The 23,528-nt window shown below is 51.6% G+C and overlaps 1 protein-coding gene across 2 annotated transcripts in view; it reads right to left on the bottom strand.

Annotated features, from left to right (window-relative positions):
* Positions 1 to 23,116, bottom strand: part of BCORL1 (BCL6 corepressor like 1) — a 47,364-nt gene extending 24,248 nt beyond the window's left edge. Inside the window, exons 1-13 of one of the 2 annotated variants that reach the window (XM_084638841.1) lie at positions 22,986 to 23,112; positions 21,941 to 22,022; positions 15,275 to 15,413; positions 9,830 to 9,920; positions 6,946 to 9,534; positions 6,308 to 6,473; positions 5,938 to 6,018; positions 5,173 to 5,577; positions 2,240 to 2,469; positions 1,915 to 2,121; positions 1,619 to 1,785; positions 1,268 to 1,413; positions 123 to 200 (exon numbers count right to left, since the gene is read on the bottom strand). In XM_084638841.1, the coding sequence (XP_084494967.1) occupies positions 123 to 200; positions 1,268 to 1,413; positions 1,619 to 1,785; positions 1,915 to 2,121; positions 2,240 to 2,469; positions 5,173 to 5,577; positions 5,938 to 6,018; positions 6,308 to 6,473; positions 6,946 to 9,534; positions 9,830 to 9,920; positions 15,275 to 15,360 (4,246 nt within the window). In that variant the 5' untranslated portion in view covers positions 15,361 to 15,413; positions 21,941 to 22,022; positions 22,986 to 23,112. Of the gene's footprint in view, positions 1 to 122; positions 201 to 1,267; positions 1,414 to 1,618; positions 1,786 to 1,914; positions 2,122 to 2,239; positions 2,470 to 5,172; positions 5,578 to 5,937; positions 6,019 to 6,307; positions 6,474 to 6,945; positions 9,535 to 9,829; positions 9,921 to 15,274; positions 15,414 to 21,940; positions 22,023 to 22,985 lie in introns of both variants that reach the window. The other variant, XM_084638840.1, reaches the window with a different exon arrangement.
* Positions 23,117 to 23,528: the final 412 nt, after the last annotated feature.

Genomic DNA, 23,528 nt, shown 5'->3' with positions numbered 1-23,528 from the left:
TGGGTTGGGAGGGAGGCCCACAGGTTAAGCAAGTCCCAGCCTGTGTGACCCTTGTCCAGTCCGCATCCAGCGGCCACACCATGCTCTGTCCTGCAGGGGGAGATAGAATCAGCTGAACTCACCCAGTACAGAGCTGCTGTAGAAATCCCATGCTGTTCGGGGGTCCCCATCAGCACGCCCTTGCAGATCCGAGAGGTAATCTGCAAGAGGAAAGCAAGGCAGGGAGGCACCCATAGAGCAGCTATACAACATTCTCATCAACATTCTCTTGGGGGAAGCTGCAGAGAGCTGAAGTGACTCACTCCCCCCCGCAGCCCAAGGCAATGGTAGACAAGGGACCACACTCCATGAGGAACATGCCCCCCAACCTCCAAAAGGGTGACCAGGGACTGCAAACAGGAGAAAAAGTGTGTGTGGGGGGAGAACAAATCTAGAACCCACTAGAGTTCAGGTTATAGCTATTTGAAAGGGGTGGTTCCCAACACACACACTTAAGAATTTATTTAAGTCTAGAAGAGTACAGGGGCACAACTTTCCAAAACTACAGGAATACAAAAGGTACCTATCAACTTGAATCTAGTGAGGAATAAAAAGGAGCTAAATACAGTTTCAGGCAACACCTGTGTCAACCCGTTACAGTTACTTTTTTTAACTGTTTCTCTCTGCTTTGCTTCTGTGCAAGACCCACAACAACAAGAAAATAGCAACACTAATTCCACACAAACGGCACAGGAAGCAAACAGACATTTTACTCTAAGCGTGCAGTCACAGTGACCTGAAGCATTACTGCTAACAATGGCAGGTAAACATGCTTCAAAGGGAGTAATTTTAGAATTGAGAACATCACTTCTCAGCTGCAAAAGTGCGTGTTAATGGAGCGCTGAGGTTGCATAGTAAAGGCAGGAATTGCCAGTTAGGTTTGAACACATATCAGCCCTGCCCTGAATTAGGATACTACCTTTAGTTACATGATCACAGGTTCTTGCAGATGGTTGTGCATCTATGATTGGAGAAGCATTCATGTCCTATATTGTAGTATTTGAGAAACAGTATAGACTGGACTGGGGAGCAATGTGCACCGGGGCAGACGTACGTTTATTCAATCTGCCTTCACTCTGGCATCTACTGATGACTGAGTGTCTAACTATGGCCCCTTAAATACAAAACTGCACGGCAGTATTCAACACTACAGCTTGTAAAGCATTTGGGTTCTTTTGGGGTGGAAGGTACTCCGTATAAACATCAGTAATTACCATGCCCCACTTACCACTCAGGAAGTGCTTCATCACTTCACTGCTGGCCAGTTTCATGGCTGTCTGCCCTGAGTAAGTGGCGAGTGTGGGGTCAGCCCCATACGAGAGCAGAAGCCACATGGTCTCCAGGTTGTCATTCACCACTGCATCATGGACAGGCCTGGCAAGGGACAAGAGCGTTACCAGAGAAAAAGGAGGTCTGTGCAGTCCACAGAGCAAACAAACAATCTGCTTCTTGCTAGGTGGCTATACTGCCAAAGGATGGCTAATGATGCTGCCTGAAAGACTCCCAGACCCACAGCCCTGCTGTCTCACTAGCTTCCACCCCAAATTCTCTGGGCTAGTAGTACTGGGAGCTGGCTTGCCTCGTGCCATCCTGTGCACTGCAGTTCACATTGGCACCGTGCTCTAGCAGAATGTGCAGGATGTCAATCCAGCCTCGTGCGCAGGCTTCGTGCAGAGCTGTGTAGCCGGCATTGTCACGGTGGTTCACCTCACTGCTCTTTTTCTGCAGGCAGTAGAGTACGACGTCCTGGAGGAATGACACCACCAGAGGCCCAGTTACACAAACCACAAGAGAGGGGCATGGCTCCCGAGGTACTCAGCAGCAAACCCCAGCAGAAGGATGTGGGGTAAAAGCTGTTCTTGGCCCAGCACTCACCTTGTAGCCAAGCCTTGCCGCTCGCTGAAGGAGAGTCTCCCCAGCGTTCTTGTTCACAATCAGCCGCCGAGCCTCAGGAGGGATATGTTGGGTCACGGGCAATTCAGGGGAGTTTCCTGGGCTGGCCCGCCGTGACTTGCAGAGCGGCCACAGCTCCTGGGGCTTCTTCACAGAGCGTGGCTTGGGCTGATTCCAGTGCCCTTTCACCTGGAAAATACAGATGGAGGAAGCTTCTCAGCGTAGCTGGACGAGGCTGGGTCCACATATCCCCTCCCCTCTACACATGCTGGGTTGATGATCCCCCTTCCCTAGGCCTGAATCATACCTTCCCCTCTTCACAGATCCCTGCCAGATGTTTTGTTTTACATTTGCGTTTTCCTGATGGTTTCTCCAGTGCTTCCTGGATGGAGGAGTTGTCCGGGTGATCCAGGAGAAAACCATTTCGGAAGTCTGGGCGCCCTTGGGACTTCCGGGGCGATGGGGAAAGCCTGCTCCTCAATCGCAGCTCTGAGCCTTTGCCTTGGGTACATTCCTTCTGCTTCCGGTACCTGAAATCTAAGGAGAGACAGGGTCCACAGGATGCAGAGACAAAGACTATGGGGCCCAGACTTCCCTCTGTGGGTCAAGAGCAGTCAGCCCCTGCAGCACTTCGTTGGCCACACCTGACAGCTTGGGCCCAGGTCCAACTTAACTCTAGTGGGTTCTAGAGTTGTTCTCCACCAAAGCCACGGTTACTCTGCCTAGAAGCAGAGTACAGAAGAATACGGGTATATGGAGATGAACACAGCACACTGAAAATGAAAGTGCATCAGTGGGATGCATGATGACAGAAGGCCTTACTGGTCTGACCCTATGCAGGTCTCTAAGCTGAGCATGTGTGGAGCTGGTTATACACTCACTTGGATATGCCTTCTCTCCAGACAACGCGTGCCTGTTATTCTGCACTGTGACTGTACCCAGGAGAACAGAGTCTGATTTTTCATCTTGTTGGCATGTTCTCCAGTGGTTTAATAAAGGCATTAACAAAACCAGTATCCTTTAGCCTTATTGCCACGGGTGTGATCTATTAGGATCTTGAAAGCTAAGTAGTGCTGGTGAGAGACAACTAAGGGGAAAAATAGGGAATCTTCCTACCCTCGGATGGCAACTGCTATTCCACTTCCTGCCAAACCATGCCCTGCACTGCTGTCTGTGCTGCCTTTTCAGTGATTTTTCTTATTTCTTCCTCTTAAGAGCAATATTAAGGCTCTGATTTTACATGCACAGAAGTAGGAACATTCTGAGCTAAGGTTCTCAATGGAAATATGGACTGTTCCCTCCTACTATGTAATACAGGGTTGCTTGTTACAGTGAGGGCACAATTATAAGTGGAAGATATTAAAGTACGTGATGAGGAAATAAAGCCCTTGTGTGAAAAGAAGGTGAGAATAAAACCCCTGTGCACAGAGCAATGCACAGGCATTTGCAGTGCTGGCCCTTTTCCAGTGGGTAGAGATTAGCAATTGCTTTAAAGTGGGCTGCAGGGGAACATAGTTCTCTGCAGGCAACATAGGAACACTGCCTGAGAAGACCACTATCTGCTTGACTGGGTTAAAGGCTAAGCCTGAGGAGAGTGAGTGCAGGGCAAGAGAGTCACTCTGGATAAGTCACTTTGCTTCTCCACCTCTGCTCCATGGAGACAAGGCCACCTGCCTCCCAGGGAAATGCATGCACATGACAGTTATGTAAGGGCAACATGGGTGCAGTTCATAACTATAACTCCATAGGTAACACTTTGTCCTCCTACTTTGCAAAGAGATGATGGCTCCTTCACAGTGAAGGTTGCAACCAGCTTCCCCCACCAGCCTTATGTGAGTGGCCCCCAGCCCTTCCATCAATAACTTTGCTTGGAAACATTGGTTTGGCCCAAGTTGCCAAGCAAAGGAGAAGTTTTCTGAAGAAAACTGGTCAAACTGCTCTCGAGTTAGCACTCATCCATTCAGAAGGTGGTCTGGCTGTAGGCTACATGACTTTCCCAGGCAGCTCCACAGGGCTCCCTCCATCACAAGTCATTAGTAGCTCCTGCAGTCCCTCAAGGGCCATGGTAGTTCTTTTTCCCCTGCCCCAACCCCAGGTTTACACCCCTGGATATTCCAGCTGTGTCTTCGCACTGTGCCTCATTCCCAGGAGAAGGTGGCTGGCTCACTCTCAAATTCACCATGCAGCTGCTGATAAAGAAGAGGGTCAAGAGTGGGAGCACTCCAAAGAGGCACTCCCCTCTGGTACAATCACAGCAGCATTCTCCTGCCTGATACTAGCAGCCCCACAACGGGCACATATAAGCAAAGCCAGAAGGTTACCAGCAGAGCAATGTACAAACAAGCCAGGCTGTTCCGCAGCTCCAGAAGCTGACAAAATTCACTGATTTCCAAAAGCTTCACAAACACCTCCACAGCACGGAAAGGAGGAGCTGGCCTGCAAAGCAGCAGATATCTCAAAATGCCCAGAAAAGAATCAGGGGAGGAGGGGCAAGCAGCTACCTAGACTCAGGAGGATCTGGGTCACTGGTTGAGCCACAGGTAGGAAGCTCAGAAGATGGTGAATGGAGACCTGGGGCCTGGAACAGGAGGAGATGGGAGGGGAACAACTGCACCTTTCTATTATAGCTCTGTATGTGCACTGTGGGAAAGGATTCACACCACAGATCCAGGCACTTTGCCTGGCTCTGTCACACCCCTGGCTTCCAAGTCACCCTCTCTCCTAGGCTCCTGCTGGACAAAGCTTCCCCTGCATAAGACTTAGAGCTTACTTGTGTATAAAGCATTAGCTGTATGTGTAAAAGCCAGTCTGAATTGTAGTGGCCTCAGTTCCCCCTATACCTGTCAGGCAGGCACTACCCTTGGATGCCTCTCCCTAGGGTCCACACTTACCCAGCACAATTATACTGGGCCTCCTCCTTCCCTGCGCCCAGCCCAGCTTATGACTGTGGCGTGAGGTCAGCACCCAATTAACACTGCCACATAATTTGGGGTTCCCTGCCCCATCATTTACAGTAATTATCCTGTAAAGGACAGGTGGCCCATTGCAGTGGCAGCACAATGGAGGGAATGGTCCCTGAACAGCAGTACATGCAGCACTTGGCCCATAGGACTTGGAGCTGATGGTCTGGTTCTATGCCAGAACTCTAAGAGCAGTTCTGGAACAAGAGGCTGGCCTGGAGGAGATCTTGCAGAATAGCCAGCTGGACCAAAGACCCCTCCCCTCTGCTAGTGCCGGTACCTGCTTTCGATTTCCGCCTCCTATGGGAGTAGCAGCTCATATGTTCCTCCTCTTCCCGCTCAGTCAAGTACTCCCCAGTCTGGTATTTCCGGCTCTTCTGCCGTCTCCTCTTCTTCCTCTTGACATGGCTGTCATTGTCCTCCTCATTTGGGTCCCAAAGCTGCCTTGGTGCCTCCACTCTCCAGGGCAGCTCCCGGGCCCTCCTCAGGTGGCAGCTGCCCTTTTCTGACTGAGACCTGTCTCTGGCCCTGCGGCTGTGATAGTGGGACATTCTGTGGGATTTCCTCAGCCTGCGGCGTTTCAAGGTCGTCTCCTCCTCCTGCTCCTCCTCCAGCAGCGGTAAGATCTCCTGGCCAGTCACTTCGCACTCTCCTCTCACACTAGCAGAGGAGCCGCCAACACTTCCTGCAGAGAGGACCACACAAGGTGTGTCCAGTGACTAGAGACCTCTAGACACAAGCAGAGCCAGAAGTGCCCACAAGAACACTCCCAGTTAGGAAACTGGGGACAGGACAGCCCCTCCTTAGCACCCCACAAGACCTTCCTGCCCCCAAAACTGATTGGGTTATGTGGGCAGGGACATGATCCCGCTCTCCCCACCCCCAACTCCCTACTGAGCCTGTCACGAGACCAAGTGCTCTGCTCCCATCTGCCAGGCACAGGGCCTGTAGTGCCTAGTGGACAGGACATCTCAGACTCAGCCATACGGGCTAGCTGAATCTCCCCGGCAAAGGCTGGCCTCCAGGGTCTGCTGAGATCACCAACCTGACTGACTGCGTGTCCGGCTGCTCAGCACCACTGGGATGAAGTCACGGAAATTGTTCTTGGGTTTCTTCTCAAGGTAACCTGGGAAGAGAGGAGAACCCTGAGGACTAACGCCACCGAAAAGCTAATGGGGAATCCAGGAGCTGACAGAAGACTGCTGGCCTGGGAATGACAACACACTACATTATACCGGACCCCTACATGGGATTCTAACCTGCTGTATGTAGTGTCCAGCTCCACAGCCTACAGGAACTCAGCTCCAGGAAAACTGGTAGCCAGATCTTCTGGCAGGCAAGGGAGCAGAGTGCCAAGACAATGCTACAGTTTGGGTTTGCAAGGGAAGAACACTATTCAGAATTTGTAACAGTACCTTCCTCATGGCTGTCCCCACGATGCCCTGGAGATTGGAGCTCTGTCTTTGCTGGCCTCCTGCGCTTGCGCTTTACCCTGAGGCTATTGTGCTCATTCATGGATCCTGGGCTCACCCGGCTTTCTCGTTTGCTGATCTCATGCAGGTCCCCATGATGCTTTCGCCACTGCAAACACAGGACAGATACAGATTTCAGTCCAAGCTTTAATACAAGCATCATGCTGGGACAGCGGGAAGGGAAGGACCCCAGAATAGTGTCCCCCACTGCCAGCTGTATCAATACCGGTCAGTCCTGACCCACAGCCCTCCCAGCTACTCAGCTCCGCCAATGCCCCTCAATCCCAACCCGCAGACTCTGATATTCCAGTCATAAATCCAATGCCAGGCAATACTGAGATGCCTGGAATGAAAAAGCCCCTAGTGAGGTTCCCCAAACTGATCTCTGCACCCAGCTGCCATTCCCTTTTGCTGCCCAAATGACAGATTCCTCTTCTTCCCTACACTGCTGTCCCCTCCCCCCTTACTTTGGTTTTGACCCCCAATATTATTCTAGGAAGTACAGAGTCCCAGCACTAGAACTATCTGTGCCTGCCTCCCTCTGTGGGGCTGGTGACCCTCTTCAGTGGCTCCTCACCCACCTTCCATCCATGCAAGCTCCGGCTGCCCGACTTGCTTGGGGCCTCCTCTCCAGCTCTGGCTCTGCACTTCAGCCTCTTGTGGGCCTGTTTGGCCCGCCCATCGTGTTGCCGTTTGGATTTGCAGCATAAACTGCCCTCTTGTTTGATTTGGGCTGCTCCCTTGAGTTTGGTCTCAGGAAAGCCGTTGGGGGCTACCCCAGCTTGCAGACAAGCCCCAGAGGCAAATGGCACATCACATTCCACTCGCTCCTTCTTGACTCTGCACAGGTCCACCTGGTGCATACACTGGGGGGCCTCTGAGGCCGGCTGCTCCTGGGCCGCCTCATATCCCAGCTCCTTGCGTTGACTCTCCACAGGTGCAGCTGGTAGCTCAGAGGCTGTTTGTAGGCTTTGCTGACTGACTACAGGCAGGTCATGTGACAGATAGGCAGCTAACACTTGGTTTTTAGGTTTTGAGTCCCCTAACAGCTTGAGGCTACAGCTCCCCTGGGGAGCCTCAGTCTGTACAACACTGTCTCTAGCAGAGTCAGCCCCTGGCTCATCACACCCTTGGCTCCTGGAAGGGCTTTCTGCCTTCCCCTTTCCGCCCCTTGCATCCACAGTATTGGCCTGAAGAGATGGAGCTACAGCCATGGGGACTGGATTGATGGGCTCCTCACAGAACTTGGGCAAGACCCTGCAGTTTTTGGCTTTGGACATGGCTTCCCATTCCAGAGACGGAAGCCTTGGCAGTCCCTCTGGGGCCTTGGGGGCTGCCATGCCAGACTCTACAGGCTGCATGCTGGGAAACACAGGGAACTCACCTGCACCAGATGGCTTGGAGGAGCCACTCTGATTCAGGGGCAGCTGTCCGGTTGTGGAGATACCAATTGAAAGCAGAGGGGTCTGGTGATAGGGAGACCACCCAACGGGCAGAAGCTGGGGACTGGATGGTTTCCCATTAACTGGGCATCGGGGGTAAATGCTTCCCTGACCAGGATTCCAGAGAGAGAGTTCTTTGGATTGGCACAAAGGCGCCCCTGGGGCAACTCTGCCATAGAGGAACCGCTTAGCTGGGTCCTGCTGACCCTCCACACTAGCCTGGCTGCCTTTTTTCCCAGAGGGTGGCCCAACATTTCGGGGATCTCCCTGATCAATTATGGAAATGGGCTCCTGTTTGGGGAGGTGCTGTGGGTCCCTGGTGAAGCTAATGCTGGAGTCTTTGCTAAGCAGTAGTGAGGCAGGCACTGGGTTGGCCACGCCCACATAGGTGCCTGGAATGGTGCTAATCAGTGCGGTTGAGTTTTTCATCCAGGAGCCCTGCTCACCATTGCGCAGGAAGTCAGGAAAAATTACTAAGGGGGGAGTGGTGCCCAGGCATGAGGTGACGCTGCTGCCTGCACTCTGGGCTGCACGCTGGGACTTGGACAGGACCGTAGTGAGTGCTGCCTTGCCACTGGTGTGCACTGGTGTTAGGATGGGCATGGGGGGTGTCTTGCGTTGGCTTGGTGGAGGCAGCTTCTGGCGGTTGGATTTAGAGGACAGATCAAGAGGCATCTCGCTACATTCTGGGAAGGAGACCATCTCACGCTCCAGCTGTGGGGGGGACTTCAGGGGAGAAAGCGAAGTGGTGGCCCCTTGAGCAACCTGCTCCTGAGCACCAGAGGCCCTGGTGTGTAGGCCAGTACCTGGTGGGGGAGCTTCACTCCCACATGACGCTGTCAGGGAAGGCTGGCTGGGTGAAAGTGAAGAGCCCTCCATGGGTGGGGAAGGGCCATCAACAGCTGCAGCAGCTTGTGTGCTGTTCCCACCTGAAGGTGAAGGGCAACTCAGCTGGTTCACCTCCACAGACACCACTTTGGAATCCGAAGGCAAGGGCCTGGCTACGGAGAAGGTACAGGGAAACGAGCGCAGCTCAGGGGGCGCAATAATGCCTGGCGGGCCATGCTCCTGCAGGTAGGAGGGATGAACTGGGAGAGCAAGGGAGGAGGGGACCCCAATGGGGCTCGGAAGAGCAGCCACACTGAGTGGCTGCCCACAGCTGGAGGGTGGGATGTACACAAGGGGCTGGCTTGGGGCCAGAACTGCCCCGGACTGAAAGGAGAGGGGCATTTTTTGCATAGCTGGGGCTTGAGATGTGGAAAAACACACTCTATTCAAGGTGAAGGTGGCTGGGGTTGATGCAAGGGTGTTGCAGCTGGAAGCAACCACAGGCAGAGTTTCCTCCACCGGCACTCCTGCCTCTTGTGTTTCAGCATTCAGGGTGCCCTTCTCTTTCCCAGCATGTTCACTGTCTGGAGCGTTGGGGCAGGCAGGAGAAGCATCAGCCTGTTTGTCACTGTGAAGCTCTGCAGGCATCCAGGCACTGTCAGTGCTGCTGGTCTCAGGCTCCACAGCTCCTGGGACTGTGGGCTCCAGCTCTCTGCCATCTCCTTGGTTTGCCAGAGCGCCCAGCACATTATCTTCTATCACTGCTTTCCCAGCACACTCTGGTTTCGGGTAGGGTTTGGGTAGCTGCTCTTCCAGCTTGGGCCCAAGTTTTTCCTCCACGCTGTTATTTGCGTCCAGCCCCTGGGCATTGCTGCCACCACTGACTGCTGTGAGCTCCACCTGCAATGAGAAAGGGAGAAGGGACTCCCTGGAAGCTAAGCCAGCATTTCCCAATGGGAAGGGCTGTTCCCTCTCTCTGCTAGGTCTTTATGGGACAGAAAGAAGCCCACAGGAAAGGGGAGCAGTGCTGCTTCCAGGCCCTGCACTCTTGCTTTCGACAGTCTCTGGCCCTGCACACCATGCTGTCATAGAGCACTCATCACTTGGGCCCAGGTCAGGGTCAGACTCCCATGCATGGCCCCTTCCATTGCAGTCCTTGGCTCCTCAGCCCAGCCACTCTGTACAAGGAGCTCACCTTGGAAAGGCTGCTGCTGACGCAAAATTCCTGGGACCCCAAGTGCTGGGAGCTGCTCTTGTTAGACTCCTCATCAGATAGCGGGGCTCTCCTATGACAGAGATGAGACAAGACAATGGAGGCACAATGAACCCCAGAGGCACTCTCCTAGCCCACCGTTAGCTCCGTGCTGCACACAGGGAGTCAGAAGGGGCTTGCTGGCCATAGGGGAGTGGGGACTCCTCCCCTAGAGTCCAAATCCCTGCCTCTCCAGGCTCGCCCCTGTGCTGCTTTCCAAGCTCCCAAATTCAGCACAGCAGGCACACTTTGGGGAGCCAGCCAGCGCCTCAGGTGCACAGGCAGTGGGGGCCCAGGGATCCCTCTAAAGCCAGGTCCCGGGAAACAGCCACCAGGTAATTTTTAGGCTTCTGCCCCTTTAAGAAGGAGATGGAAAGCACTGGCCTAAAAGTTCCACGGCAGTTGGGAAGTGACAGTTGGCAAATAAAGTGGCAGAGTGGGGGATGGGGAGACCCACAAAATGACCATCACCCAAAGGGCAGGGAGCTGCCCCACCCCCCCATACCAACCCCTCTAGTGTTCCCGACAAACTCCTGCCTGCCAGTCCTGCCTCCCACCACCCCACAGGTGCTCCATCCCCCCCACAAACTGGCAGTCCCACCTTCCCCCAATGCCCCCCTAGAACTCCCCTCCCCACTTGCAGTCCCATCATCCCTCAACTCCCCCTCCTGACCGCAGTCCCTCCCTCCCCCAGCCCTGCCCCATACAATCCCCCCAGGCCCAGTCCTGCCTGCCCCATACTCATTCGGAGTTCTCACCCTCCCACAGCCTCCTCACGTTCTTGTCCTGTCTTCCCCCATTTGCACATTCTAGGTCTGCCCACCCCACAACCCCCCCGCAATCTGCAACCCCCACCTTCCAATCCTGCCCTCCCCACCAGACTCACATTCCTATCCCACCCACCCTCCCAGTCTCTCTCACACACCCACACATTACATCTGTTGTTCATTCCCCACCCACCAGGCATACTACTCCCTGATTCCTCTCCCGCCCCCCCACCCCCACATCTTCCAGCCACACACTAACCAGTAACCCTGGTTTTGGTCCAAAACCAAGTCCTCCCCACCCCAGGTAATTTTAATTCCACACCTACCCAGTATTCCAGTCTTATCTCCCCTACACTCCTCCGAGAACCATCTATACTTCTCACCTATCATTTCTCTTCCCATCCCTAGGGCACTAGTGTCATTCATGTCTCCACCTCATAGACCCTTCAGATAGCTGCGGAGTCCTGTCACTGCTCCAGGAGCCTGAGCACATTCAGCTCTATCACTCCCCTCCAGCCTCAAAGCAGGTGGGACCTGGAGTGTGTGATTGGAGCTTTAACCCCTTATCCTCCGCAAGACAGAAAGAGGGCAGTTCACTGCTTCAAACAAAGGAGTTCCCCAGGTGAAAAGTGAATTCAGAGTAAGGACCGTGACCAGCTCCAAGGAAAGGAGATGGGGGGAGGCCAATGACAACAACTGTGCACATGATATGGTCACACTGGAGAGATGGAAACAAACAATACTTCTGCCTAAGTCAACATCTGAACCAGGAGCTATACCCATGGGAGACAGCATTGTGCCCAGGACAGGGTTCAATATCCTAGGAGGGTTTGAGGCCCCACCCTAATGTTTTCTGTCTGCTGACACAACAGCCTGTGAGAGTTAAGTACAGGGGAAGCTAGTGGGGGCAGAACAAACACTGTGATGCTGGGGGTCTTTTCTTTTCTCCCCTTGTCTGCTACTACAGGGATTAAGCAATGCAAACCTCCAACCCCATCACTCCAGTATCCAGTACTGGTACTCCACTCTCTTGGCCACCCAAAGGTTGCCCTCGAAGGGACACATCTGCTGCAGCTGTACCCTGAATAATGACCTTCAGGTTTAAACATCTTGGTATTGGCCCATTACACCTTTTCAGATGCCCTCAGTATCATGACCCCACACCAGCTTCCCCACCTCATGGTACAGCTATGTTACAAATGCAATGCTGGTTTTCCCCACAGCTGCACTACTTCCTTTGTGTTATGGCAAAAGCACAGCACCTCGCATAGCCCCCTGCACCCTTTCCACCAGACATCATCTTTGCTGTTATTCTTTACAAACATAATTTGACATGGATTTCTTAAACCTGGATTTCCCGAGTTACTCAGGCCGCAAAAGGCTTAAGAGGATTGTTATTAATAAGGGGAGATCAGGTTTCTGCAATAGGCAGCAGCAAGATCCAACGGCAGCTGAGAGGTGATGGGATGGGGGCGGCTGGAATCGCAAGAGAACGGCCCTTAGAACTAACACCTGAGATAGGCTTTTAGTAGTTTGTAACCCAGGAAAACATAGCTCAGATGCAGAATCAGGTTCCTGCTTCTTGCCCAGTTTGCTAGCCAGGGCGATGGAGACAGGAGGGTGGAACATGCCCAAGGTCAGTCAGGTAGGATTTGTAGCCAGGCCACATATTCTACCCAGCAAGCATGTGTGTTCTGTTACTGCCACAGAGCTGGGCACGGATGGAACTTCCCAGGACCTCAGGCCTAAGCTGGCCCCGCCAGTGTCCTCCTGTGAGACATCTAAATTGCATTAACTGTGAGGCTGGGGACTTTTGAAAACGTGCAAGAGAGGTATCGACAGTGTCTATGTATCGACCCTTGTGCCTCCCCCTCCTCCGAAGGCCATGAAGCTGGAGCCTTGGTATGACAGGAAAGGCAGAGTTAAGGGGACTTTTTCGACCCTGCCCCCACTGAAATGCTGAGAGGAGCCAAAAACCTCATGGCCTTTACCCCGTCCGCAACTATTGTCCCGTGGGATCTCTGCCAAAAAGCAGCACATGCCTTGAGCCACGGTAGGCTCTAGAGGAGTTGGATGGGATCAGTGAAAGAGCAGGGGTGTTAGGGAGCTGAGACCTTGGCCAGGCAGGCATCTCCGTGACAACAAGCTGGATAACTGGCACAGAGAGCTGCCTATGCACTGTGCAGCAGAGCTGGGAGCCCCGCTCTGGCTCCACCTCCTGCTCCTACGCCAATCCTGGTCCCCTCGGAGACAGAGGCAGGGACGTGGCAAGGGCAGCAGGTGGAGCTAGAGTGCAGTTCCTGGCCCTGCAACAGCCCAGGAAGCTTCAACAGTCAGGCCCAGGCGAGGGACTGAGCTAGTCAGTGACGCCAAGCAGCTCCGGCATCCTAGGGCTCCAACAGGTGAGGGCAGCCTGCCTGCCAGAGGGGCATGTCCTACATACCCTCTTGTTCTACATAACCCCTCTCCCCCTAGAGGAGACCACCATCCCATTCAAGCTCCCCCAACGCCATTCCCTCTGCCTTGGAGGAGAAGCGATTCCCTTCCCCCAGGGCAGCACCTGTCTCAGAAGGCTCAGCAGATCAGCACACCCAGGCTGGTGATGCACAGGTTAATGGCTGGCTGGGAGCCCAGGCAAGGAGCTGAGCTGGCCACTCAGCTTCTGAGACAGCCTCAGGGCAAGCACCCCCTCTTGTTCCTGCCACTGTCTCAAAAGCCAAACTAGCAGCTTGCTCTTCCAAAAGCTAATGGAGATACAAACTACATTGTTTGTCACACTGCTGGGGAGGGGAGGTGGAAGTACAATGACTCTGGTGCAGGCAAAGGGGGCCACAGAGTCAGCCCCAGAGACTGAGCTCTTCTCCTTAGCCCCAGAGCACATACAACCTGGGCACTGGAGTAACAAGCTGCACCCACACTGCTCACTGCCAGCATTCCTCAGCCTGGCCTTAGGGAAGCCACTTCTTGGTACAGAGAGAGCTTAGGTTCCATGGGCCCTTAGCCTCTGCGCTGAGAGACAGCCAGGAAGGGAGCCAGCTGGGACAATGTGATGTGAAACCTCCGTGATGTGAAACCTGGTCCAGGAAGGAAATGGAATGAGCGTTCCCCCAAATGATTATCCCCACCCACACACTTTACGTAGGGGCCAACAACTGGTTAAAAAAAAAAAAACACAACAACCCACCATTCAGTTATGATCAACCTGGTTTGTCTGTCTTGATTTAATCTTGTATTTGGGCTGTTTGGTATTTCTGTTAAGGTACTAGACCCCTCAGTGCTCAGGTGCCTGAAACACTGAAATTTATTAGGATCAAGTAGTAGGCCTGCATAGCCTTTATGAAGGGGTAACTAAGCTGAGAGGCCGTACATTACATGCCAAAATCTCCCTTACCCCACTGTTCTCCTGCTTGTCTGTTACAGCAGTTATCAGCATCCCTAATGCCTGAGACCCTACCATCCCAAATGAAGGACAGTGTGCACCAAACATGGCTCATTTTAGTCAATATAACATGACTTTTCAGACCCTCCTAGAGCATTTCCCACAGCTGAAAAAGCTCCACTGCATCCTGACACCAGGGAGGCCAACAGCTGGCCAGTTCTGAGGACAACACCTGAGAACTGCAGGATTAGATAGGCGCTAATGCTGTGGGTTTGGAGGAGACTGCCAGGGCAAGGAAATGGGACAGATCAGGACTCCTGCAAGGAGCAGGTCCTGCCCTAGACTGTGGTGTTCATGCAATTCACCTATCTAATTATCTAATCCAGTGGCTCTCAACCTTTCCAGACTACTGTACCCCTTTCAGGATTCCGATTTGTCTTGTGTACCCCAAGTTTCACCTCACAAACAACTTGCTTACAAAATTAGACATAAAAATACAAGTGTCACAACACACTATTAATGAAAAATTGCTGACTTTCGCATTTTGTCTGTTTGAAATTTTAGTTTGTACTGACTTAGCTAGTGCTTTTTATGTAGCCTGTTGTTAAACTAGGCAAATATCTATATGAGTTGATGTACCCCTTTAAAACTTCTGCCTACCCCTAGGGATACACATACCCCTGGCTGAGTACCACTGATCTAATCTGCACTGCCCAAGCAAACGTACTGGAAACACTTCTCAGTTCCATAGCCTGTACTGTCCACGTAGCCCTCTTCCCAGGTCCCAACCTGTCAGGCTGAATGGCAGTCAGTTGAGAGCACAAATCTAACAAAGTCAAAGAGCAAAGGTACAGTGTGTAGCAACAACGCCATGAGCAGCCTTAACACTGGGGTAGCAAGGCCACAAGCAGCACCCTGGCTCCATACAGCTGGTGGCTCTTGCCCAGAAAGCCCAGAAAGCAGAGAGCCTCCAGTATCATTCCCCTGCAAGCATCAGACCCTTTCTTTTCCTTGGGCATGGAACACAAGGACCATAAAGGAGGCTTGACTGCTTAATGCATCCTTGTCCTACCCCTGTGCTCCTTATGAGCTCAGCTCTGTAACAGATAATAGGCTTGCACTGGCCCCAAAGAGAGCCACTAAACAGGATTGAGTATGCTTTCTGCTTCTAGCCTCTCCGATTCCCTGACCCAAGCTCCCTGCTTAAAGTCTTTCCCCTAACAAGCTACCCACGCACCTCACCTCTCCTCGTTGAGGCCACACATGCAAATCCGCTCTGCACTGGTCCAGTTATGCACCCCACTGTAGAGAGGTGCTGTAGAGATCATGACAGCTGCTCACCACCAACCAGGACCTGCTGGGGCTCACGGGGCCACTCCGCCTGCAAAGACAAAACACAAAGACAAAAGCCTGCATTAAGTTCCATTCCTTGGAGTTCTCCAACAAAGTTGTGAGTCTGTGGTACAGTTCAGAGAGGTCATCTGCAAGCCAGACCACTGAGAAAAGGAGCGGGCAACACCTCCTCCTTACTTGCCAACTGCAGGTTCCTTTCCAAGCAACTGGGGTACATAGTTTGAGCAGCTACAAGTATGTTTGCAAAAAGCCCTCAGGAGAGGGGTACACTCAGGGCAGGGACAATACACAAGGCTTACACTCATGCTAGGATTTTTCACCAAACCCATTCAATCTGTAGTAGGACTTGGCCTCCCCCAAAAGCACTCTGTGCAGACACCTCTACATCCCCCTGTACCCTTTTGTACTTCCTCAAGAAGGTCTCCCAGACACAGCAGGCAGGCAGAAGGCAGCTTTACCCAAGACAACGGACTTATAAAACCACAGAATTGTCCAATCTTTTATATTTCTTTATCAGTCAACACTAACCAGCTCAGGAGACAATTGTACAGAGAGGAAGATGACTGTTCAGGCAATCAAGTGCCTAGGGTCCACCTGCATGGAACCAACTCTGAGTATGTGTGGGGCACTGCTTGACAAACTTTGCAGGGCTTTCACTGCTAGAATTCCCCTTTACTATTGTTAGGAAGTGACAGGCATTCTAAAGGGTTAGAGACAGAAAGTAGAGCAGAACCCTGAGATTTGAGAGTCATAGAATCATAGAATATCAGGGTTGGAAAGGACCTCAGGAGATCATCTAGTCCAACACCCTGCTCAAAGCAGGACCAATCCTCAATTTTTGCCCCAGGTCCCTGAATGGCCCCCTCAAGGATTGAACTCACAATCCTGGGTTTAGCAGGCCGATGCTCAAATCACTCTCAAGATACCTGCCTCTGTGATGGAATTTTTCGGGGGAAGAAATGCCTGCCATTGCAGTAGTGTTGTCTCATTGAGCACTTTAAGAGCAGGGCTGCTACTTGAGTCCCATCGCTCAGGAGAATGAATTGAGCTAAAAACTAGTAGAGCAATGAGGGAAGGGAAGGATCTGAAGTGCATGGCCAGCAGGAGCAGGCTAGGTTAGACTGGGCAAGAGAGATTAAGGAGGCAAATTGTCAGACAGGTTCCTGTATCAGAGATGTTACATACATGAAGCAAAAGAGGTACAAATGGGCAGCATCCTTGGGGGAGCAGAAAGGAAATCTAAAGACAGCATGTGATCCAAAGTCTTATATAGTTTTTTCTTTCATGACATTAGGGTGACCAGATGTCCCGATTTTATAGGGACAGCCCCAATATTTGGGGCTTTGTCTTATATAGGTGCCTATTACCCCCCACCTTCTGTCCCGATTTTTCATACTTGCTGTCTGGTCAGCCTACATGACATATCAGAAGAACATACGCTCTTGGTAGGACAAGGAATAGTCTGTAGTATCAGTCCACACTGGAATCAGTTGTATAGGGATAAGAAGACTGAAGGTTTGAGGAATCAGATAGAAAGCTAAAAAGCTGAAGGTGCTCATTCAGTGTCAGGTATGAACACACCTGGTACACAGAGGCACAGTCTAGGTCAGTGGGGTGTTTCTGGGACTCTTTTGAGAAGAGACAAGGGACATAGAAGCAGGAGGAACCAGAGAAATACCAGTGTACTGGCTGAGAGGACAGAGTGAGCCACAGATGAGGGAAAGAGTTTAGCTGAGCAGGCAGAGACTGCAGAGAAGAGAAGCTACCCAGAAGTCAGAAAATGAGAAGAGAAACTAGCAGCCAAAATAAATACACCTGGAAAGGGAAGAAATACTAAGTAATGAAATGGGTACCTGGGCAGAGTGATAGACCCCCGAAAACTGGGTTGTACCCGGAAAGAATGAAAGGTGGCTTGGGGTGGGAAGAGATGGAGTCTTGCAATGGTTGGAGAGAAATGAAAGAACCCAAAGGAAATAGGGGAACAATCAATCTGCGGGGTGTCACCATCCTGGGCTGAACTGAAAAAAGGGAAAGGGAAAGCATATGATAGTGAGGGTACAATGGCAGCATAGACTTTTTAGGAGCGCTCCAAGAGAATCTTGTATGGGAGTGGGGAGAGAGAGACATGTACCACTGTGCTAAACAGAATGGAAACTTGTGGAGAGACTGAACTAGGAAACCTCTAGGAAAGCACTGATGGGGCAGAACCATTGTGGCTTGCAATTAAAGAGAGAAGGTTGATAGCAAGATTTCACAAGCAGTTACAACAACATTTTTGAGTGCATGAGGAAGAAGAGATCAATGATGAAACCTGCAGGGCCTCTAGGAGAAAGTTAGGAAGATGTAGTGACAGAATAGACATTGTTAAATGAATTCTTGATTTCTGTTATCCAAGGAGGATGCAAGATAAATGCCAAAGGCAGACATTTCCCAGGGAATGAAGAAGAAATAGGGAGGGAAATTAGAATCCCAACCAAGAGAAGGGATCAAGGCATTCAAATGTAGAGACAAAATAAAACACCTGACTCAGGTGGTTTCAAACCCCAATTCCAGAGGAAGCAACAAAAGAATCAGAGGACCCTCAAGAAGGTGGACTGGAAGCAGGAGGTGCCAGGTGCAGAGATAAATCTATCTGAGAAACGTAGGGCGGAGCCACCAGCCCCTTCGACACTACTGAGCTATTCTGGAATAACTCTGTAGACATACTCTAACTTAGGTTTATATCCTAGAGAAGACCAGGCAGTTGTATTTTTAACATGAGTTATCAGTTCAAGTTTATGACTGTACAGGGGCCTAGGGTTTAACTCAACCTGTTAACTCCTGTTAAACCAACTGCCTTGTCTTATTAGGATTGCAACTCAAGTCAGCCAACTTGAGTTAAGAACACACTTTTTTTTTTTAATAGGGAAAACAAGCCCTTAGTGAACTCCCCCTTCTTCCAACCACTTGCCTATGAGAGGACACAGCTGCACTAAGGCCTGGTCCACATACAGTTTTTGTACCAATTTAACTCTGTTGGTTGGGGGCATGATTTTCTACCAAAGCAGCTACATTGGTACAGCCCCCAGTGTGGATGCAATTTTACCAGTATAAAGTTGCCTTCTACTAGTATAGCATATTCCCATTCCCTTATGGAAATAAGCTATGCCAGTATAAGCACCCACATTAGGAATCTGTACTGCTTTAATTATACTAGTATAGTTTTTACACACTTTACTGGTTCTACTTATACTGGTATACACACATCCATGTATCAACAAGGTCTGAGATTTTTAGGGAATTCTCTGACCACTGCTATTGTACCAATCTGAACACTAATGTAAAGCAGCTGCCAGCAGTTTACCAGAGTTTCATCCAAGCCTTGCTCAGAGCAAGTACCAGATGGCAGGGTGGTAAAAACACTGACAGACAGTCTACACTAGCTTTCCCACCATTTCTATCACCAGGGGATCTGCACAAAGGATTGTCTCCACTGGGGATTTGCCCAGTGGCCAGCCAGTAGTACAGGTGCACTAGTGCCATGCCTAATGCAGACAGGCAAAGCCCCTGGGAGCCAAGATTTGCACCATTACAGCACATCCTGGTTACGTAAGGGTAAGCTCCACCAGTGCCAATAGTGGCTCTGCTCGTCTGCACTAGGATGCATCTACACCAGTGATTGTGCCTGGTGCAAATGTTAGAAAAGCAGAGGGCAATGATGTTCACTTCAGTGCCTAACTTGGACCATTTCAATGCTAACACTATTTAACAGAGCAGCCTGAGAAAAACACACAGCTGGAGTTCAGGCACTTGAAGAACACTGTAAACCCTGCCTGCCTGCCGTCCCTCCTTTTCCCCCTCTGATGGGCTCTCAGCCACTGCTTTCTCTAAAGTGAGACACTCTAGAAGTCTGCCTTGACTGGAAGGAGACTGGGAATCATCAACCTTGAAATTTTCCTTTTTGATTTCCCAGCCTGTAGCAAGAATTTCTGAGGATGAGCACATGGATACTTTCTTTTTTTAAGGTGTTCTGCAACTCATTTGGCCAGGGGGCACTGTGGAATGCTAAGAAGGGTTGCACTTTGACCCTGGAAACACAAGATAGCTGAGACTGGATATTGCAAATAAAATTTATGACCAAAATGTACAATACATTAAAAAGGGGTTACAAAACCTAAGCCCAATATGATATTTCTATTATATTTTTAAACTCCAGTGGAAACCACTGTTTTGAACAAATCAATGATCATCTATATTGGATGCAACCCAGATGCTTCTCCTGAGAACCTGAGTGGGCGTGACTATAAAAAAAAAAGTTAAACTGACTGATTTTTAGCGAAGCTTACAGAAATGCCAAAGGGAAACAAATTGCATCACCAGTAATAATCACATTTACTTTTTAAAAATTTCAGTTTAACTATCTTTGATACCATTAGTAACACAGGCAAAAAATTATGTTTGTTTACCATATGTGATCTTTGAGGTGACAGAGTGCCTTTGAAGTCCAAAATAAGCACAAATTGAAAGAGTTTCCAGAATTGTCCGAACACATGGCTTCAGCTCCACCCACATTTCATACAAACCATTTAAACTAAACTGTTTGCAACAGAACTATAAAAACCCCTCGCAGGGGTCATACATGGGTCTTGAATCCAACTGGAAAAAAGGTTTTAAAAATGTAATACTGAATGCAAACCATATCATGTTACTTACCTTAAAGAGTTTGGAAACCATAGCAGTGATAAAGTCATACCAATCTCTAGCCAAATTCAGTCCTGGATAAGCCAGGCTACATCTACCCTAGTCTTCAGTAGTAACTGTTCATGTTGCATTTGGCCTGCAGAGCAGATGATAATCTGGATCTAAACTTGGGTCTTCCATTCTGTTGCATAGTATGACCACTGGCTACAGCTGCGCTGAGCTTGTGTGCATGAATCTACCTGTGCCAGTTTAAAGACACACTAACCCTGATTTAAGTCACTGCAGTGACCAGCATAATACACAGAAACGTTAAATTAAGAAAAAAAAATACATCCCTATTTGAACTAGGAAAGTTTCCTGAAAATTTAGCAGTGTTTAAAAAGTACATCCTCCCTACTGGCTAAAGCTATAGCTAGTACCTAAGTCACTGACTGCAGCCTAACAAAAAAGCCTGTCCCTGTGGAAGGCTATCACAGCAGATTCTTAAGGTGGTTTAAAAAAGGGGGGAGGGAGGGGAATCCACCAAAAGGTGGAAAATCTTTGCAAAATCTCTGACATCGGAAGAAAATCACACATTGTACACAATCTTACAATCTTTTTAGTTTTCCTTGCCCAGGACATATGATACTATCCCAAAGCATGCTTCCCCACCCCCAGTTCCGTCCTACCCCCTCAAAGTCCTCCATTAATTTATTCCTTTAAGGCTTTGTCTACACTAGATTCAGTTTTCTCAAATTTCTCAGAGCTGCTCTTTGCAGAGATAGTTGACATGTTGGTAAAAGTACTGGCAAAGGATCTATACTGATGGCAGCAATAGTGGGAAATATTAGGGCAAAAAAGCGAATGTAGATACAGCCTAAGGCCTCAAATCTGCAGAGGGATTCACATGGGCAAATCCTCCCCCCACCGACGTACAGAGCCACAAGTATAGATTCCCTTGCAAGATCAGGACCCAAAAGACTATCCCAATACTTCCCATCTTGGTACGACCCCATAAAAGTCTATCTTGGTGCTCTCTCAAATCCACCATAAAAAATCAAAGTTAAATGAAAGGAATCAATGTCTTCCCCAATGAGCCTAGCTGTACAAAAGGCAGCTCTTCCCCTGAATTTGATTATGTCACAATTTTCATCTTGAATGCAGTGTACAAGAATGGGCCATAACATCTGGGAGCCCTCTCCAGCAATTCCTCACTCCAAAACATTATTAATCACACCAGGAGCAAAGTGAAAGTAATGTTGAGTGGCAACGTGGACTAGGACACTGCAGTAGGAATCAGGACTCCTGAGTTCTGTTCCTAATCCTACCGCTGACCTGCTGTGTGACCTTGGGCAAGTCCCCTTCCCTCTCTGTGCCTACTTCCCCTTTACCTTTTGTCTGTCTAGTCTACTTAGATTGTAAGCTCTTTGGGGCAGAAACTGTCGCTGAGGCCTGGACTACACACAAGAGTTTTACTGGCATAGATATGTTGGCTGGTAGTGTGCGGGGCAGGGGGAAATCACATCCCTAACCAATGTATCTATGCCAGCAAAAGCTCCAGTTGCAGATAGTTACACTGGCAAAAAGTCCTTTTACAAGTATAGCTTATTTAGACTGGGGAACTGGTATAAGCGATATCACCTAAAGAACTCCAATGCAGACAAGGTCTTACTATACATTTGTACAGTGCCTAGCACAATCCTGATTAGGATCTTTATACACTACTGTAATACCAATAAATATATGCACTTAGTGTTACTCTCCCTTGCCCAGGCCCCTCTTTGGGGTCTTGCCTGGAATGGTCCTCAATTCTGATATTGAGGCTCCTAGATGAATGGGTACTGTCCTCTTTCAACAGCTGGCTCCTGAAGCTAGGTCAGGGAGAACGGATGATACCTGGGCACTGCTGTTCTCCCCACGTAGATGGCCACTAATCTGATGCTACTTCCTACAGCACCAACCTCCACAGAAGGAAACCCTAAAAAAAAAAAAAAAATCACAAAGTGCTAGCAGGAGACCAAACTCTGCCAACTAAGGGCCACCAGAGCAACATGCCAGGACCCCAAGGGCAACACCTAATTGGCAAAATATGGAGCTGACTCCTCTCTTTTATCTTTACTAGTGAGGTTCTGCCAACCTAGAGGGATTACAGAATCCACTGGGGAGCAAGATGAAGCACTACAGGCTGGGACCTCGAGTCTCTGCTGGGCACCCCCTATGCTAGAGATTAGGTCGCTAGGGGCCATGCTGCGAAACTCCAGGAGCCACGCTATCCAGTCCCGTTGTCTAAGGAGCGAGGGGCCAGGTCCGGGTCTCAGCTGTGTAGCCCGTAGAACAACGTGCACATGCACAGAAGAGTCGGGAGCAAAGCACGGAAGATTCCCTCCCCCCCCCCGCCACAAGAAGGGGCCCCTCAGGTCGAGGGGATGCACTCCGAGAGTTGGGGGTCCGTCCTCCGGCTAGATCTGGGAGCGGCAGGTGATGGGGCGCGAAGCGAGGAAGGAGCGGCGGCTACACGCGGAGCCCGTCCCAGGTACGTGCAGAGGAGGCAGCAGCAGCTCCCCGCCGGGATCCCTCCGTGCCCAGCGACGCTGGCTCCAGGCTCGCTGCGCCTCCGCTGTCACAGCCTTCGCGATCCCCGTCCCCACCCTCCCCCGCTCCGGGATTCGCTGCCCTCCTCCCCGTCCCACTCCGGACGCTGCTCCCCCTCCCTGCCAGCCCGAGCCCCAGCCGCCAGCAGCGCCCGCTGCCCGGAGGGGGTCCCGGGGCCGGTCTCCATGGAGACCCAGCCGGAGGCGATGGGTCGGGCCGCCCGCTCGGCCGCCCGCTCGGTCCGGCTCCCCGGTGGTGGGTGCGGGGCGAACGGGCCCGGGGTGCCCGGGCAGCAGGGGCCGGGTGTCCGGAGCGGGGCGGCGGGGACGGGGACGGGAGGGGCACGCACCTGTTCCCGAGCTGGGCGGGCCGCGGCGCTGCGGGCCGAGCCGGGCCCCTGCCCGAGGCTGCGGGTCGGACACTGGGCGCTGCGAGCGAGGGTTCGGCGGCGGAGACACTGGCAGCGGCAGCCGGAGTGTGAGGGCGAGAGGGAGCTGCCGCAGGGCCTGACGGGAAGTGTAGTCCAGCCGCCCGCCGCCCCCGCGCCCTCTCGGAATGGGCCAAGCCCTGGGGACTACAACTCCCAGGGTGCGCCGCGCCTAGCCCTGCCCGCACGGCTGGGGGGGGGGGGTCGGGTGTGCAGAGCCAGCCGAGTCCGGAGAGGGAGCGAGTGGGAGGGGGCTCCGCACCCAGCAGCGCAGCGCCGCGCAGCCAGGGGAGGGGGCTCCACGCCCGGGGAGGGGCCGGGCCTCCGAGCGCTGCATCCCGGGTCGGGGGGCCGGGCTCCACACCCGGGGCCGGGGCGGGGGGGCTCCACACCCGGGGCGGGGAACCGCGCTTCACACTCGAGGGGGGCGGGTAGGCGCCCCACGCCCGGGGAGCGGGCTTTACC

Source organism: Lepidochelys olivacea (assembly GCF_965140295.1).
Source record: "Lepidochelys olivacea isolate rLepOli2 genome assembly, chromosome: 9".
Taxonomy (NCBI): Eukaryota; Metazoa; Chordata; order Testudines; family Cheloniidae; genus Lepidochelys; species Lepidochelys olivacea.
This window is presented reverse-complemented; position numbering and strand designations above follow the sequence as displayed.